The sequence below is a fragment of the Clupea harengus genome, unplaced genomic scaffold, assembly GCF_900700415.2.
Source record: "Clupea harengus unplaced genomic scaffold, Ch_v2.0.2, whole genome shotgun sequence".
NCBI classification, from domain to species: domain Eukaryota; kingdom Metazoa; phylum Chordata; class Actinopteri; order Clupeiformes; family Clupeidae; genus Clupea; species Clupea harengus.
The window spans coordinates 6,278-25,001 of NW_024880294.1; the positions used below are offsets into that span (position 1 = coordinate 6,278).

The 18,724-nt window shown below is 41.3% G+C and overlaps 3 protein-coding genes across 3 annotated transcripts; 1 reads left to right on the top strand and 2 right to left on the bottom strand.

The window, feature by feature from the left end:
• Positions 1 to 3,318: 3,318 nt before the first annotated feature.
• Positions 3,319 to 7,222, bottom strand: LOC122131805 (phospholipid hydroperoxide glutathione peroxidase-like). The gene is made up of 7 exons (XM_042706484.1): positions 7,094 to 7,222; positions 6,120 to 6,214; positions 5,784 to 5,928; positions 5,183 to 5,334; positions 3,957 to 3,981; positions 3,775 to 3,834; positions 3,319 to 3,634 (listed from the first exon to the last, which is right to left on the bottom strand). Exons 1-7 carry the CDS (start codon positions 7,160 to 7,162, stop codon positions 3,602 to 3,604), a joined length of 579 nt encoding a protein of 192 aa, XP_042562418.1. The 5' UTR covers positions 7,163 to 7,222; the 3' UTR covers positions 3,319 to 3,601.
• Positions 7,223 to 7,388: 166 nt separating this feature from the next.
• On the top strand, positions 7,389 to 9,831 carry LOC122131804 (DNA-directed RNA polymerases I, II, and III subunit RPABC1). Its single transcript, XM_042706483.1, has 8 exons — positions 7,389 to 7,568; positions 7,712 to 7,886; positions 8,074 to 8,189; positions 8,586 to 8,666; positions 8,764 to 8,822; positions 8,976 to 9,054; positions 9,315 to 9,389; positions 9,603 to 9,831. The coding sequence occupies exons 1-7, from the start codon at positions 7,512 to 7,514 to the stop codon at positions 9,378 to 9,380; spliced, it is 633 nt and encodes a 210-aa protein (XP_042562417.1). The 5' UTR covers positions 7,389 to 7,511; the 3' UTR covers positions 9,381 to 9,389; positions 9,603 to 9,831.
• Positions 9,832 to 10,904: 1,073 nt separating this feature from the next.
• On the bottom strand, positions 10,905 to 17,466 carry LOC122131806 (rho GTPase-activating protein 45-like). Its single transcript, XM_042706485.1, has 5 exons — positions 17,287 to 17,466; positions 16,479 to 16,720; positions 15,792 to 16,032; positions 11,824 to 11,911; positions 10,905 to 11,486 (listed from the first exon to the last, which is right to left on the bottom strand). Exons 1-5 carry the CDS (start codon positions 17,449 to 17,451, stop codon positions 11,167 to 11,169), a joined length of 1,056 nt encoding a protein of 351 aa, XP_042562419.1. The 5' UTR covers positions 17,452 to 17,466; the 3' UTR covers positions 10,905 to 11,166.
• Between the last annotated feature and the right edge of the window lie 1,258 nt (positions 17,467 to 18,724).

Below are 18,724 nucleotides of genomic sequence, written 5' to 3' on the forward strand. Positions count from 1 at the left end.
TGAAGTTTTGCGCCAGGAGTGGCATAAAGTCACCCAACGGCAATGTGAAAGATTGGTGGAGAGCATGCACGAAAGCTAAGATTGTAAATCAAGGTTATTCCACCAAATATTGATTTCTGAACTCTTCCTAAGTTAAAACATTAGTATTGTGTTGTTTAAAAATAAATATGAACTTGTTTTCTTTGCATTATTCAAGATCTGAAAACACTGCATTTTTTTGTTATTTTGACCTGTTGTCATTTTTCTGCAAGTAAATGCCCTAAATGACAATATTTGTATTTTAAATTTGGTAAAAATGTTGTCAGTAGTTTATAGAATACAACAAAAGTGTTAATTTTACTCAAACACATACCAATAAATAGTAAGACCAGTGGTCTCTTAATTTTTTCCGGAGCTGAATATTCAGATTTTATCCACCAGTGTTGAGGATCATGACATGCCCCGTGTCTACAGCATGTAACAAAGCCAGGGCAAGATCCCTTTTTTTATATTATTGTAACAGACTTGGGTTGTAATTGATGCATAGACTACACCGGTAGTCGTGCAACTCGAAATCTCTTAGCTTTTATGCCCATCAACCCAGTCAGAGCGTCGCCTATCCAAAGTATTAAAGTGGTGTTGGTTGTTCAGTCTCCCTTACTTGATCAAGCTAACATTGTACATTTTTATTAGCCCAAGTATTTCGCTTTAATCATGTTACGTTTTTTTGGTAGCGTGTAGGTTATTTGATGTCGACTAGTTAACCTCTTCTGGCGCTGAATCTTTCTTACCTGACTCCGCTAACACCACATTTCACCTTGACACATCTCAGGCACCATTAAGCCCTGCTTGGCCCAAGCGTAATTGTTGGGACAAAAGCCTCTGGCGGCAAGACCCGAAGAAGGCACGATCTAGCCCAATGGGGTCGCAACCGTCGCAATTGGCCTTGGCACGCACTCTCTCTAGTGGCAGTTGTGAGACTTCGTGATGACAGCAACTGTATTTAGAAGGAATTGTAACTGTAGGCTACCAATGTAATAACTAGAATGTATTATAATAATATACATTAAATACATATATTTATATACATACACACACACACACACACATACATATATAATGAATCATTATTTAGTTGTTATTGCAATTATATTATTTACATATTTATTTGATAAAATATTCTAGAAAAGATTGAATGTATTTCGAGAATATTTTATATATTTATGATTTCGTTATTATTTATTCCAGTGGCAGTTAGAATAGAATAGAACAGCAAACGAAAACAATCACCATAGTTAGTCTACAGTTACAATTCCTTGTAAATACAGTTGCTGTCATCATGAAAGCTCACAACTGCCACTAGGGGTCGCTCTTTGTGCATTTTAGCTTAAACCTGGAGTGATGCTTCAAGGTGAGCTCTATTTTTCAGATGTTTTTGGGTGCAAACTTTTGGTAAGGACAATTAATGATAGAAATAGGTATAGTATTCGGTAAGAACACTATAACCGTAATCCCTTCAACAAATTCAATATTTGTTTGTTGTGTATGGGTATAGGATTACCTTATCGACTACTATGCTTATGCCCTTTTCCATACTCCATAAATATGTTGCCTCTCAAAACTGCATGATCATAATATTCACCAATTAGGTTCTTATCTTGGAGTCCCCAAACATTAATTAGCACAAAAAAAGCTCTATCTCATCTATGGTTTTGTGGTGTGGACAACTCAGCAAAACAATGTATTCATATCTACAGGCTTTGGACCACAAAGGATAGCCAGTCATTCACCTCCTGATCCCTACTCTATGTGACTTTTGTAGCAGATTGCAGTAAATCATTACCCAATGCTATTTGATTTGGTATAGATTGCGTTCCATTGCATAACCGTGTCTGCTTTTGGTCGTGGTCTTCAAATACAAAAGCAGAAGTTGACCATAGTGGCCCATGCAACTTGACTGAACATGCCAGGTGTGTTGTATATAATAGGCCTATATGAATATGGGTTTAACCACTAACTCTACCCTGAGACTAAACCAGCTTTGGGTTGTTACAGAAGTAGAAACACTCATTTTCTACAGTTTCTTTAGAGTTATTGAGGAAAACAGACACGGATCTATCTCTGTAGGAATCTTTATGTTGTCAGACAGAATAACAGTATGAGCCTGTCAGTGGCTTAAAGAAAAGGTTTACTTTACTGGAATTAAACCGATATTACATCCATTAAACAGATGGCAGGTTTGTAGGCTATGTATTTATTTAGCCATGTTGGCCTATGTCATCATTTAGGAATACTTTAACTCTGCTTTTAAATGCTTTATAGGCCTATTCCTTAGACAATAATGACAACTGTCTGTAACTGTAGGCGGATTTCTATTCTCTCAAAAGACACAAATGCAAATAGCGCATTTTTTTTACTATGTGTAGCCTAGGGCTACACCAAGCACCATTGTTAATATTGAATTATTGGCCAATGGTCATTTTTCAAGTGAAGTCAGTCAATGATATACACACAAAAGACAACAGGTACAGTTCTGCTACACAGACTTAGTGACCTGCACAGTACGAACATGGAAGCCTTTCACTCGCACTTCACAGCAGTCTAATGGACTAGTAATTATTATTCTATGGTATTGGGAGAGAAAATCCGTGAGATTTGGTAAGATCCATGAGATTCAGTGTCACGTAGGCCTTGGTGAGACATGAGAAATTGGCGAGACTTGACAGTTGTGGTATCATATCAGGCTGCTACATTACATTTGAGGATCTCCAAATGAGTTTGCTTACCATGGTTCAACCTTAAAGCCTAATATTTTGAATTGTTTCTAATATTGATTTCCAATGTATAGCCCACAGTTCTAAAGCACAGCTGAGCTAGCCAAATGCTAACGGACAGAGTAATTGCCACTTTAAGACTAGAAGCATGTTTGTTAGCCTAGTTTTTGTCAACAAAACCTACTTACTTCACCCTTAAAAACAAATTTTGTAGACTAGATCATAAAACACAAATGTCCAGGGAGAAGAAATTGATATTCTCCTCTTATGGCAAACCCGCCCATCACACTTCTTTTCACATCAAACATTCTTGTTATAGAAAGGCATTATTTACAGACGGTTACAGTAGATCAAAAGCCTAAAATCAGTTTGACTATTGAATCGTTGAATCACAAACATGGAACTGGCTACTGATGCCTTCTGAGTGCTTTACTTTGGTCTAGTATTATGCCCAAGTACCTCCTATTTAGCTGACCCATGTAGCCTTACTAACACACATGTCTCTGGTACAGTCTAATAATGACAACGATCATACTTGAACATATTTTCAAACAATTAGCCATAATCATGGGTCTTCATAACTTTATTAGGGTTATAATAATAGTAGAAAAAACCAGTGCAAGTTTTTTTGTGCAGGGGGAAATGGTTCAGCCTTGTCTCCTGAAAGTTTGCTACTGGTAAGGGGCCATCCCAGTGGTTATGCACGCCAGTTTCATCAGGCCTGACCTCCCTGGCAAACAGGTTTAGGGTCAGGCCGTCACTAATCTGGGCAGTGACACCCTCACAGCCAGCCTGCCACAGGGGACGAAGGGGGTACCGAGTGAAGTGGGAGATGGACAGGAAGCTTTTTACAGGTACTTGGGGAGATCTTTTTCCACGGTCTGTCAAAACACACACAAATTCAAGGTTTGAGATCAACAAGAAAAGAACACATTAACAAGACATATCATCTCAGCACTTTACAAAGACATTAATATCACACTGTAGTCTGCTTAGTGATTACAAAAAACCTCCAACTTACACTTGGATCATCCATGGGACCATACCTCTTCACAACCTGTCCCTCACGATCAATAAGGAACTGGAAACACAAAAGCAGCACAATTGGGTGAGGACGCTTTACTACCTTTAGTTAAGGACTATACTGCCCAAAATACTTCTTAATGGAGGCATAGAATTAGAAAAAGATCAAGATATATTCACCTTGGTAAAATTCCACTTGATGTTGCTATGAGTAAAGAAAAATAGGTTTTAACATCAGATCAGAGTGCAGTGACAAATACACAGTTTCACAGTCTTCAATTCCTTTACTTAATAACTAAAGTAATTCATAACACAGCTAGGTAGCTATGTATCTACAGTGTAGTTAGTTACATAAGGATACTAAGGATAAATAAGTACGATAAAAGGATAAATAGGACTCCCATAGGTGACAACTAGTTCAGCTTATATGCAAAGAGTATTTAATACATAAAGGATAAAGGTTAGCAAAGACTGAATGTAATTTGGTTTCTGATCATGATTAGAGATAGGAATTCAATTCAAGATTGTATTGATATCAATGCTATTGTTGATTCTGCTTATCGGTCTGATTTTTTTTAATCAATTCCCTTATCGATTCCTGATCAATTTACTCGGCCTACACAAGTTTTCAGCGTGAATGCAGTTGTTTTATTACCTCTGAGTCTGAACACAGTGTAGAATGTTTGACTAATAACATTTGAACATGTTAAAATACATTACAATCCACCTTTTCTTAAAAGGATTTAACTTGGAAAACAAATATAAAACTGACAGATAATTCTTATTTAGAAAAGGAATGAGTTTTTGCAATGCGCAACTGTGAGAAAAACATGTTGGCATCAATAAAAAGAACCGATAACCTCTGTTTTTTCCTGATAGCTGGCAGCCATGTTATAAAAACAGTGGTACAGTTAAGCCAAGTTATCATAAACATTATTTTTGGGGGAGTGGGTGGAGGCAGTCCCAAATAATAATTTGTGGCACAAACTGTTAAACTGCTCAAAAAAAGCATGTAGCACTGTGTAAACCAGTTTCTACAGTAGTCCAATATGGGGAGAAAACCACAATCCCGATAACACTGCTCGCTCTACATTCCACCAATACATGGAAGTGGCACAATAACCACACATTTAGTTTTTTTGGTAAAATTAAATAAATAAATAAAACGCGCATTATTTATACCTGCCAATTTCAAGACTGTGACCCTGATAATATGACTTGTGTTCCCACCTCTGGCAATGGCACACTTTCAGTGGGCCATCACATTGCATGTTGTATGTTACTCTGAAGTAACCAATAGATACACGTAATATAAACCTGCACCCAGGGGCCTCTGTCTGCTCATCAAAGCACTTTCTGGAATACTGAGGTTGGCAACATAAAGGTGTAATGAAAGAAAAACTCACTTCCCAAGCATTCCTTTTCCCTTGGGCTGATCCTTCATCCACTTCCATAGGGGGTGGGCATTGTCACCATTGACATCAATCTTGCTGAAGAGGTCAAACTCAGCATTGTAGCCTTTGGCAAACTCCTTGATCTCAGCATCTGTTCCTGGTTCCTACAGAGATGGAGACAAGAACCATATCTTCAGGGTCTTTCAGATGTCTTGGAACACCAACTGAATTGGTCTCAATGTTCAAAACATTACCTCTTAAATTATTTCTTAAATCATTTTCGCTCTTTATATAGAAATGCCGAAAAGAGAAAAAGGGACCAAACACTTCTGACAGTTGAGATTTGTTTTAAATAAGGTTAACATGAATTGCATCATTTCCAAAAGTGGAAGTTGGCATTGTACTCTAATATAGCCAAACATCAAAATGGAGAGCATGGACTTGACACATAAGGGCAACCGATAGATTGTTCCCAATCAAGGCTGTTCCATTACCTCCAAAATGAATTAAGTAACTGGGGCAGGTGTTTTCCTTGACTACAGGCAATGCCTCCAACAGCAAGACAAAATAATGTCCTATCATTCACAGAGGTGTGACCAGTTTTCTTCATTACCTGACTTCCAAACTGGTTGCAGGGAAAGCCCAGGATGCGCAAACCTTTCTCAGCATACGTGGCGTGCATTGCCGCAAACTGAGTGTAGTTTACGCCCGTCTTGCCTCACTTGGAGGCTACATTTGTGACGATGCAAACATATCCTCTGGCACAAAGTAAAACAGAAATGGCATTAAAACAATTATACACAATGTACATATATATCATATATTCCTATATGATGACAGCCTGCAAAAAGAAAAAAAAGTCCCAACAGTTCATTGGTATTAAAGAAGGGAATCGAGAATGGCCTTCAAATACTGGCGTTTGTGAGGAAGTATTCAGAAGTTCACTTACTTGTATTTGTCAAGAGATACCTCATTCCCATCAATGTCCTTTGCTGAGAACTCATAAATGGACTTGGCACTCCGCCAGTCGTTCACCTGTGCACACTGCATATGGATAGTGGGGCAAATGTACCAAGAATATAAGTCAGAGGTGCAGATTGGAGAAAACAGAGGAAATAAAGAAAAATGACTAATGTCTGAACTCCTGATAATGGGAGTTGCACAAGATGATTGTGCAACCTCTATGAACCTTGAACATAGAAAGGCTGACTAGTAAATGAAGCCGATCCCAGCCCACTACAGATCCCCTATGCACTAATCATGTCCAGCTCGTCCAGGGATTTCACTGGCTTAAGATGCAAGACACACAAAAGTTGCAGGTGCTAGTGGTCAGCCCTAAACAGATTCTGCACTAATCCTTTACTGAAAGTACTACTGATACAGACGACAGACACAGCTGTAGGGCTGTACAGATGAATCACGTGCTTCATCTTGTCAACATCAAGTCCTCACAATCGTTCCCAGTATTTTGATAATAGCATTATCAAGTACATCAAAACACAAAGGCCTAACGTTACTTACATCCCACCTACAAGAGTATTTAAAGCTAAAAAAACAAAACAAATACTCAGCCGGTTTAACTACGTAACGTAAAGTTACACTGGACAGCTAATTTGAAACACTATTTTCAAGTCCATAAAACCAGCCACGGAACTTTCAGACATACACGTTCTCATACGCATTAAAACAGTTCGTATTGATTCTTGATTGATTTCTCTATGCGACAGAAAGCGTCGCTGCCCTGTTTATGTTCAATCATTGGACCGACTACTAGCGTTACACCGGGTGCCCAAATATAACCGCATGCTGCGTTGACTGCTTTGACCGCTTTGACATTACTCAGCAGAAGTATTAACTGCAAATATACCACTAAATTAAATGTGATACAATAACAGGCTACGCGTTCATTATTGTGTTACTTACCATTGCTCTGGTAACTCCCTTATTCCAGACTAACAGTGAACAAACTACCGCCCGCTGTATGAGCCACATTATCTTCGGACTTGACCTGGACCTGGACTCCGCCTAATCATAAAATGACTGCTCTACACTCAGCTGCCCGACACTAGCCAATATTAAAACTAATTTATCACAAAAATACACAGTACAATTTCATGCAATTGTTAGAATTGTACAAATAAATGTCAAATTGTCATTTAAATGCTAAAATGACTACAGGCGAAAGTGTAGACAACTGTGTATGGTCCTACACATCAAACACGTGACTACTTCTCCGGATTTTGCAGTTGTACTATGCATTTGAATTAGTGTGAGTGGAAAACGTGTGAGACTTTGAGCTACAACGAGTCTACTTTGATAATATAATTGGAAGGAAATTGTTATGGATGACGAAGAGGAAACGTATAGGTTATGGAAAATCCGTAAGACGATAATGCAGGTACGTTTATAAGTGATACGCCACTGGTTGAAAATACTTGTTATTGTTAGCTAGCTAGTTAGCTAATTATTAGCCAGTGCACTGCACACTGATGTTAGCCGGATGTATTAGGTTATAATGCCCTGTTCATTTTTGCTTATCAGTTGTGCCATGACCGAGGATATCTGGTCACTCAAGATGAATTGGACCAGACCCTAGACGAGTTTAAAAGTCAGTTCGGCGACAAACCCAGCGAGGGTCGCCCACGACGGACAGATCTTACGGTTTTGGTGGCTCACAACGACGACCCCACTGATCAGATGTTCGTTTTCTTCCCAGGTATATAATGTCTGTGGAAATTGGTATGATCAATGTTGGTGTGATGCTTTTCTGAATCTTTGTAGACAAGATTATTTTCAATTAGGCATCTATCACAATCAATTAAGTATTTAGGTATTAAAGTTGCTTCTGTAAAACCTGATATTGATGAGCTGACGTTTTTATTTGTATGTTTTGGTCGCTACAGAGGAGCCCAAAGTGGGAATAAAGACGATCAAAATGTACTGTCAGCGCATGCAGGAAGAAAACATTACCAGAGCTATCATCGTAGTGCAGATGGGAATGACTCCTTCGGCGAAACAGGTGTGAACCCACTATAAGCAGTCGTGAACATTCTAAAAAAAACGAACCAGTATGAGCTACACTGACAGACCGATTAAATGAACCCCTTTGTGCACGTGCCAAATGTTACGTATTTTGAAAATATTACCATTGTCCATTATGTCTCACACATCTTCCGTTTGTCTTACTTTTGAATGTTGTTTTACTCTATGAATATGACATTTTCATCCCCAAAGCCAAAATTTCATTGCGAAAATACAAAATATATTTGTCATGTCTGTCTTCAGTTTGATGTTAGCTACAGGTACATAACAGATAAAGTTAGTACTATGATGTACCAGGAGCTAGTCATGACTATTAATAATACATATTTCTCCTCACTGAATAACATCTTTGTGAACTTTGCCACGCTCTCAGTCTCTGGTTGACATGGCCCCAAAATACATCCTAGAGCAGTTTCTCCAACAAGAGCTTCTTATCAACATTACAGAGCATGAGGTGAGAGCTTGGATGTCACTTATTATGTGTCTTTTGAATCTTGTTTGTCCATATTTACTTTTCTGAATTAGTAATCGAACCTGTCGTATCATTGTAGCTTGTTCCTGAACACATAGTCATGACCAAGGAAGAAGTGGTTGAGTTGCTGGCCCGGTAGTATCCTTTTGGAACATTTGTGTTTTATGCACCAAAATGTGTTTGTGATATTTAGCTATTTGTTCTGAAGTGAAACAATGAGGGAATGAGGAAAGAACCTGAAGTAATCCGTTCAGTTACTATTTTCTGAGTTAAAGACCTTGACATTAAAAGTAAGCTCAAGGAGAGCCAACTACCCAGGATTCAGGCGGGTGACCCAGTGGCTAGATACTTTGGACTGAAAAGAGGACAGGTAAGTGGTGCATTCTCCTGAAAAGCCAGTTTTTTTTCAAACTATATTGCAGCAATGATCATTAAAGTTAGTAGTCAAGTTTGAAGTGGTAATTACTGATGACGAGATACCCTGCTGCATAATCAAAAGTAAGAAGGATGAAATCTACTGGCGTACACCTTCAGTGTTTTTGTGTTTGAGTACCTCTCTTTCATGTTTGTTGCATTATGGTGAAAACGCTGGTTGGTTGCTTGTGGTCTTCATTTGTCTTAAATTGGTAGGTGGTGAAGATCATCAGACCTAGTGAGACTGCAGGCCGGTACATCACATACAGACTTGTACAGTAGAGACAAAAGGTACTGGTACACCAAACTTTGAATATTTCATCATACAACCACAGGTGTAAAAGTAACATGAAACCAACTCTAGTCCAGCATGGACATCCTTTGAATATTAAATTAAGACCTTTCTGTCTACAAATCTCATGCTAAAGGCCAATAAAGAAAAGCATTCAGTAGCCACCATAAACTGGATGCATGTAACATGAGCCCTGTTTGTCTTTTTTACAGGTATTCGGCAGGCTCTCGGATTAACTTTGGCGCGTGAAGATTTCACTGGACTATGGAATAAAAAAAAATCATACATGTCTGACCCTTTGTAGAACTACCTAATACTCTCAAAGGAGTTGGCAAAAACATGACCCCCTTTATTTGATTACCTGTGCTGGAATTCTTGCTAAATCAAGAGGACTTGGTTTTGTAAAACAGCCATTTATTAATTAAAACACTTTTTTACAAACAGACAATATTTGTTATTACTTAAAAAGTATGATCGATATAATTTAATAAGCCATTTCCTTGGCTTATACAGTTGTCTACAGAGAACATTACATCCAGTTAAGAACAGTAACTATGGAATCCGGGGGAATGAAGAGCTCTCCACATGAGTAGACATGGGCCTGATGGTCACGTCTACTGTTATCATAAAGCATCAATGGCTCCAGCATTACAGTGTATGAAAATATAAATAGATACAACCCCAAAATCACAGCTGGGATGTCTCAAAACTGATGCTATCTGATAGATTTGAAGGGGACGTATCTGCTATCTACCCATATTTTAAGGAAACCACCTCTGAAGATTATAGCTATTTCCTCGGGTGTGAAACATGCTGTAGAGACCATAGAATACATAAAAAAGACCATGTGATTGGAAATGTTAAATCTGATCCTGTGAAATACGCTTCCTATGACCTGATGGAGAGTAATACATGGTAAAATTGTGCAAAACGTTTGAATATCATATATTTAAGAACATATGCTGAAATCAAGTATTTAAAATGTCCATGGTCATGTACAAAAAGTACCGTATTAACAGTGTAACGATGACTGGCTCTCAATACCTTTCCTCGAAAACTTTCATAAAGAGTAAATATATTGTGTGTCATATTACTCATTCATTTCACCCTCACGTACAGGTGAATTTTCTCTTAATATTTAATGTTTTCCAGTTCTTCAGCATGGTTGCAGTCAATTTAAACACTGAGTTGAATGAATTAACGACGGTGCTCTGGATATAAAAAGGTGCCGTGTTCAACCGGTCATTTAGTACACTATGAAGATGCACCATCTTCAATGAAAATGAAAAAAAAAAAATGAATTTACTTTGAATGATATTGCATTTAAAATATTCTGGAAATATACAAACAAAAGTATCGTCTTCAGTTGTAACTGCTCTGTTTGAATGATGCGGTATTAATACAAGCAGCCATTAAAATAAAAATTCCAGTTTCTTCAAGCTCCCCCACACTCCACACGCAAACAATAATAAACAATTATATTCTATTATGGCCAATGCAGATGGTTTAAAATCCATGTTGTGGTCATATGCTGCACAGCCTTCCAGTGCTGCACTGCGCTGTTGACCTAGATAACCTGAGCTGAAGCATTCCAGTGTACGACTGTTATTGGCAATATGACAAATTCACTTACGTTAAGCAAAATCTATTAATTCAAGGGACAATATAACGGGGATTGTGTGCTTCAAGATGAAGCCACTAATTAAATGTGGTGTTATGACAACAAACCTGTGCTCGGAACCAAACCCCAAAATTATGGCAATTCACACACTGTTCCTATTCAGCAGAGACCAGCTCTGCTTCAGTCTGTGGCATGTCCACTACTGTCCTGTCTGTGTCGCCTGAGGCTTCCATCCCTGTCTCTGTCGTCTCTGTCTCTGTCTCTGTGTGGCTGGGGGATTGCTCCGGGATGGTCTCTGGCACCGCACCTGACAGGTCCATGCTGGCACGCGGGCTTAGCTGGTCATCCTCCGTGCTCGTCTCGCTCTCTTGACTGGCCAGAGGGGGGCGCTGCCTGGGCCCCCTCACAGCCTCCTCCTGCTCTGAGTCGGAGTCCAGAGATCGCCCCCGCGAGCCAGACGAGCCCAGAGAGTTCCCTGAGGGGAAAACATGTCCGTTTGTTAACATAGAGTTACTATCCTCAATTGGGTTGACTAGGTTCAATTAATCTGTCAAAGTCAGGTGTAAATATGTATTTACCTTTCACAGTCAATATGTTAGACAATATGATGAGTCAAAGGGGTTTTATTCAGTAGGATCTTGTAAAATGATGTACTGCAATGTATTCTCTCCGTGAAGAATGTAATTTATACGGACGTGGTAAAACTGATTTTTTATGTTCAGTGTGATTCACTGGAATTGTGTGTGAATGATTGGTGTACTCCTTTAGAGAGGATGTCTGTCAGTGGGTAAGGGCAAGGAAGTGTGTCTCACCACAGCACTGCTCTTGGTCGGCTCTACCCTGCCCCTCCTCCTCCTCTCCCTCCTGGAGCTCTGTCTGCCTCCCCTCCTCTCCACCGTCCTGTGCACACAGACACACAGACACACAGACACACACACACTCATGAGACTGGACTGAGCTAATGTGGTGGGATATGAGAGGCAATGAAATATTTTCGCCTCCTTAAAGAGGGTTATGAGATGGTTACTCAGAGTGATAGTGCTCCCCCTTGTGTAGTATGGAACAGTTCAGTGTTATACAATGTTACAATGCAGGGGTTTTCCTGCATAGAGAACATTTGGGCGCGCGCCTAAGCCGTTTTCCCGAGCGCCTACGACAAATCCCGAGCGCCTAAGGCAAAAAAAAGAGTCTGTGATGAAAAAAAAAAAAAAACTCATTCATGGCGCAATTCAACTTAATGGTGTTTTGAGCCCTCACCGTCGACTTCTAGGCAGCAGCTGCCTGGAAGGCGCATCCCACCCCCTGAGCCAATCATTGAACAGAGGCTTCTCCAAGCTTGTCAGTTTAGAGAAGACGTTGGTTTGAATTTGAGAGGATCTAATTACGGTAGATTCATGCTAGCATTGCGCTAAATAATTAGACAGCTAACATGAATTCGTGGTGTTAACATAAAGTCAGTTATTGTATATGGCATTAATATTATTCTAAAACACCTTCACTAGTTGTTTTTTTTGAGCACCGAAGACCCATTTTGACCCAGGAAAAACCCTGCAATGTCGTGTCTTGTGGCCCAAGGTAGGGCAAAACATTTAGTGTGAATAATATTTTTCTTCCCTGTGATGACACTGGCTGGTTCTTCCCAAGAAAATAAAGGAATACAGTCAAGTCAAAGTGTTTATTGTCACATGCACCAAATAAGTTCATCAGAGCAGTGAAATTCTTATGACCTGGCAGGCAACATCTACGCAGTAGACGGGCAATACAAGATAAAAAAAATAACATATAACATAGTACAACCATTTTAATTTAAATGAAGGGCTAGCAGCAGTTTACAGGGTGAAGGACTGAGGAATATTAAATTAAATTAAATTAAATTAAATTAAATTAAATAATATGCATATATATGTAGTAAGTAAGTAGTAAGTGTAGTTGTATGAGTAGGGGAGCAGAATGTAAATGGTGATGGCGACTGTTCAGTGGGTCAGTGTTGCTGGTTCAGAAGCCTTACGGCCTGGGGGAAAAAGCTCTTTGTGAGTCTGGTAGTCCGCGCTCGGATGCTCCGGTAACGTCTACCAGACGGCAGCAGTGTGAGAATTCCATAGCCTGGGTGGCTGTGGTCCTTTATGATGTTCCGTGCTTTTCTCAGGCATCTTGTGTTGTAGATCGGAGGGGAGATGGCAGCCGATGATACGCTCCGCTGTCTTCACCACCCTCTGCAGGGCCTTACGATCAGCAGCAGAGCAGCTATCATACCAGTTTTTGCTGTGTTTTTGCCAAACTTCTTGAGTCTCCTCAGGAAGTATAGGTGCTTTTGGGCAGTTTTGACCGCCGAGTCCGCTTGTCTGGACCAGGTAAGGTCATCCTTGATGAACACACAGAGGAACTTGAAGTCGGACACTCTCTCCACTACAGCTCCATCGATGTGTATGGGATCGTGACCCCCCCCCTCTGCAGCTTCCTGAAGTCCACGATCATCTCCTTGGTCTTGCAGACGTTGAGAGACAGGTTGTTATCTTGGCACCATGTTACCAAGCCCCTTACCTCATCTCTATAAGTGGTCTCATCGTTGTTAGAGATGAAACCCAGGATGGTAGTGTTGTCCGCAAACTTAAGGATGATTTTGGAACTGTGTGTTGCCACACAGTCCTGCGTGTACAGGGAGTACAGGAGGGGGCTGAGTACGCAGCCCCTGAGGGCCCCCGGTACTCAGGGTCAGTGAAGAGGAGGTGTGGTTGCCCATTCTCACCACCTGGGGTCTGCTCGTCAGAAAGTCCAGGATCCAGTTGCACAGGGAGGTTTTAAGACCCAGGCTCCTGAGCTTAGGGACGAGCTTGGCAGGCACAATAGTGTTGAATGCTGAGCTGTAGTCCACGAACAGCATCCTCACATATGTGTTACCCTTTTCCAGGTGGGAGAGGGTGGTGTGCATTGTCAGGGCGATGGAGCAGGTGGGGACTGTTGACAGATGTATGGAGAGGTTGAATATGGAGGTGAATACCTCCGCTAGATAGTCGGCGCACCCCCTGAGGACGCGGCCTGGAACTCCATCGGGCCCAGATGATCTCCGAGGGTTCACTCTTTGAAGCTCTCGCCTCACGTCAGCTACGGCCAGGGACAGAGTGCAGTCGTCTCGGTCCTCGGCCAGTCTCGTGTTGGTTGCCTCAAACTGTGCGTAAAAGGTGTTGAGGTCATCAGGTAGAGAGGCGGCAGGCTGATCATCACAGCTATTTTTCCCTTTATAGCCTGTGATTTGTCGCAGGCCACCCCACAAGCGTCAGGGGTCAGAGCTGAGGTAATTGGACTCCAGCTTGTCCCTGTAGTCTCTTTTTCCATCTCTGATGGCCCTCCGTAGGTCACATCTGGACTTCCTCAAAGCCTCCGGGTCACCAGAGTTATAGGCAGAGGACCGTGCTCTGAGCTTAGCACGAACATTACCATTTACCCAGGGCTTTTGATTTGGGAAAGTCCTAACACTGACCCTAGGGACGACATCATCTATGCATTTAGAGATATATGCAGAGACAGAGTCTGTGTATTTGTCAATGTCCCCATCAGCTGCAACACAGAACATCTGCCAATCTGTTGTTTCAAAGCAGTCCTGGAGAGTGGTAATGGATTCAGCACTCCAGCGTTGAACTGCCAGAAAAAAAGCTGTTTCCTGTTTTAGGCGTTGTCTGTAGGTAGGGATGAGCATAATGGAGGTGTGATCCGACTTCCCAAAAGCGGGGCGGGGGAGGGGTTTGTAGCTGTTCCGTATTTGCGAGTAGCAATGGTCAAGAATCTGGTCACCCCGGGTAGGAAAATTAATATGTTGATGGTATATCGGCAGAACTTTCCTCATATTAGCCCTATTGAAGTCACCAACAACAATAGAAACTGCCTCAGGGTAAGCATCCTCAAGTCCATTAATAACTCTGTATAGGTCCTCTAACGCGCACGTTTTGTCTGCCTGCGGTGGAATGTAGACTGCTGTGATTATAACGGAGCTGAATTCCCCAGGAAGGTAAAAGGGGCAAACTTTTATCGATAGCAGCTAAATCCGAGCCCCAGCGAGAGTTAACCATCAAGCACCTCTACTCTTACCCGACTCGGAGGTTCTATCCTATTCTATTCTAGCGGGGGATTGCAGTAACTCGTCCAAGATCTACACAGAATACCAGCACGCTTGCCTCTCTTCTTTCTCCTCCGTCGGCGTATTGGTATACAGATACAGGACAAAGGAGCCACAGCAAGCACTCCAGTAAGTTGAGAAAAACTCCGTATTAAGCGACGAACGAATTTCCAAAAGTGCTAGTCGATCAAAAACAACCAATAAAAACAGTAATAAACATAAAACTGCGTAGTGCATGCGGAGCCATTGTCAGTGCGACCTTTCTCTACGGCGCACCAGTCAACCCCATAGTTTTTTCTGTGTTCCATGACTGTATGGCCGAATACGAATCTTTCTGCATGCAACTGTTATGTAAATGCACTGGTATTCGAAGGGTTAGAGAGGTTTAGAGTGAGCTATGAGAGGAACATACAGTATAGCCACACCTGCCTCACCCCTATGTGGGGTAAAAGGTTCACATGCGATGCAGGTGGGAGCAGCCATCTGTGTATGTAAACAGAGTTAACCACCTCATGGCCCTGAAGCCTACCACTACTGCCATGGCTGTGTCTCTCAACAGTGTCTCCAAAATGGCATAACAAGTTCCTTCCAAGTCCAACTTGCAAATTTTTTTCTACTTTGGGCAATGGAGGGATACAGGGAGTCCGTCCGAGTCCGACCCGTGCTCACCTGTGCTTGGCTGTGGGAGTACGAGGCCGAGCAGGGGGGTCGCAGTCCCCCAGAGCCCTGGTCAAATATCTGCTTGTGGAAGACAATGAGAGCCTCGACAATGCGTGCCTGGTGGGGGTAGTCCACCAGCGAGGACAGGGACACGGTGGCCCCTGTGGGTTTGGGCTTCATCAGCGTGGGGCCAAAGACTATACCGAGGTTACTGGGGCTCATCCTGTTCTCCTGCTCTAGATCCGACACCCTGAGAGAGAAGAACAAGACATGGGGAAAACATGGCATGAATACATTAGACTTGAAATAATGCTTTTAACACTCACATATATTTCTGAATAAGTATTGGCAGTAGTAATAGAATAGAATAGTAACAGAACAGTTGAACATGATAGGTCATGGTATAGTGTGAATATACCACAGCTATGACAGGCATGATGCAAGGAGTGCATTCACAATACATCACAACCTGATTTATGCTGTGTTTCAGGCAGGAACTGAGTTTCCCATTCACGTCAACAGATGCTAAGCAGACCAGCTACCATAAATAGCTGGTTCCATTTCAACCCGTGTCAGCTTGTCATAAGTCACACTTTTGTCCGTGGGAGATTCATTCTAAACACACAACACAACAAGAGGCCAATATTCTTAGCCCAATACACAAGAGGCAAATGCAGCATAATATCACATTCTAACCTGCGCAGGTGGCGAGTGATGTAGCGTAGCGTGGCGACGTTGGCATGAGGCAGCTCCTGTAGCAGGGTATGGAGCTTCTCCACCAGTGCCACCACCTCCGGCTCAGTCTGTGACCCCCGGTCCATCAGCCCCGGGCCCTTCCCTGCCTCCCCTCCCTCCGGGCCCTCGGCCTGCTGCAGGCTCTCCTTGGCCAGCCCCATCAGGTCATTATACATGCGGAAGGGCATGATGGGCTCCGGCAGCTGCAGAGACAGAGAGAGACAGACATATGTTAACTATGAATTGAGGGGAGCAAAAAAATAAAAAACATTGGCTCAGAGAGACAATGTTACCATTCAGGTATTGGCAATGGATCTGAAAATCAGCCACACTTGTGCAAGTGAATCCAAACAGACACAGGCTCAGTGTTTACATCATGTCCATCAATGACATAATCTCACTAATTTAGTAGGTGACTGGTGCAAATATTTCCTTGTGTTACGGAGCTTTCGTACTTTTTTTACAGAGTAAGCATTTAAATTCTTCATCAGCCAATGATGGAATGATGCTCCAGATATGGCAAAACTAGGAATAGCTCTTCTGTACGCCAGGATTCATTTACATGTACAGATCTTCTGGCATAAGTATTTAACAACAAAGGCTTAAATGATACTGATTATGAACATTGAGATTCAGAGAGTCAGATTCTGTGTGGAGGTCCCTATGTGTGAACAAACATGTATGAACAAACATGTTCTTGTGTGTGTGTGTGTGTGTGTGTGTGTGTGTGTGTGTGTGTGTGTGTATGTGCAGTTGTGTACAGACAGACCTGTCTGAGGTAGAGCTTGAGCACATTGCTGATGTCATGAGGGGAGGCCTGAGAGAGCTCCACCAGCTCCTTGCCATTTTCAAAGGCCTGGCACAGCTTCTCCACACGCGTCTTCACCCCATTCACACGGTAGATGCCCTGCACAACAGACACACACCCACTCATACAGTCAGTCTTCTATAAACTCACTACACACAGAAAGAATCTAAAAGTAAAAGTAATCCATCTGGCAATTTCTTTGTTTTGTTCATGTATTACTCAGTCCCCCCAGGATTTCGCGGGCCTTTTTTGTGATAGTTGCGGCCTAAAATTCCTGATTTTGCGGGAGCTTTTCCAAAAAGTTGCGATGAAAGTTGCGGTGTTTTTTAGGTGTTTGTTGGATGAAATTGCGGGAGTAAGTGAAAGTTGCGATAAAAAAGTTGCGAATTTCCCTCTTTGTAATTATAATTTAGTTATTGGTTGAAAAATAAGTAATTAATAAACAAACATTCATTAAAGAACAAAACTATTGATAAATGGTCCCCTAAATAACCTTACCAACATGCCAAACAAAAGATTACCATGACGACAAAAATGTAGCAAAATAGGCTGTTCTGCCCTCTGCTTATTTAGGTCAGCAAATGTGTATTGCTTGTATTGTTGTTATAGAAACAAAAACAGTATAGTATTGGACTTTTACTTTGACATCATTAAAATGTTCGTGTCATGAGAATGGCAACAGCTGTTTCCCTCACACCCTCGAAAACAATGACTACGTGTTTTGACTGTTTCATACTGTGATAAACATGTTTAAGTGACCTTAATTTAATTTCCATGAACTGTGTTATACTGTACTGTAATTATTAGTAATATAGCGATATGACCGTTATTCATTCATAATTCCTTTAATGGCTAACGTTAGCACTTGTTAGCCAGCTGTGCTGTAATCTGTTGTTGCTCTGATTCTTGATGTAACGAGTATAATAGTAACTTGCTGTGTTTAGTATACCTTCTAAGTATTTTCTGTATTACAGTTTCACTCATAAATTTCACCTGACAATCAATAAAGGAGCAAGTCGCTCGCTACCTAGCTTGTGTAATCGAGTTTGGCTGTATGTTTACCTACGTTAATGTACTGGTGGTGTAAAACACGTAGCGGGAACAGTACATAGGCTTTACTTATCCACAACGAAGTAAGCTGTTGGTATTACAAAAGGACCACCAGTAAGACTGAATGAAATGTTATGAATGTCTCAGCCTTCACATATAACGAAAAAAAAAACAGCCTGTGTCACTGATCTGTCTGTCTGACGTCCTTCCTGCGTTTCTGCCGTTCTCATTCTATGCTGATCAATATGTTTTGCTATCCTTGTTGATTTGTTTTATCCGTATAGGTGTTTATGTTGTTCAATTTCATATATTAATTTAAAGTCGTCCAATTTCAAGTTATCCATTCTTC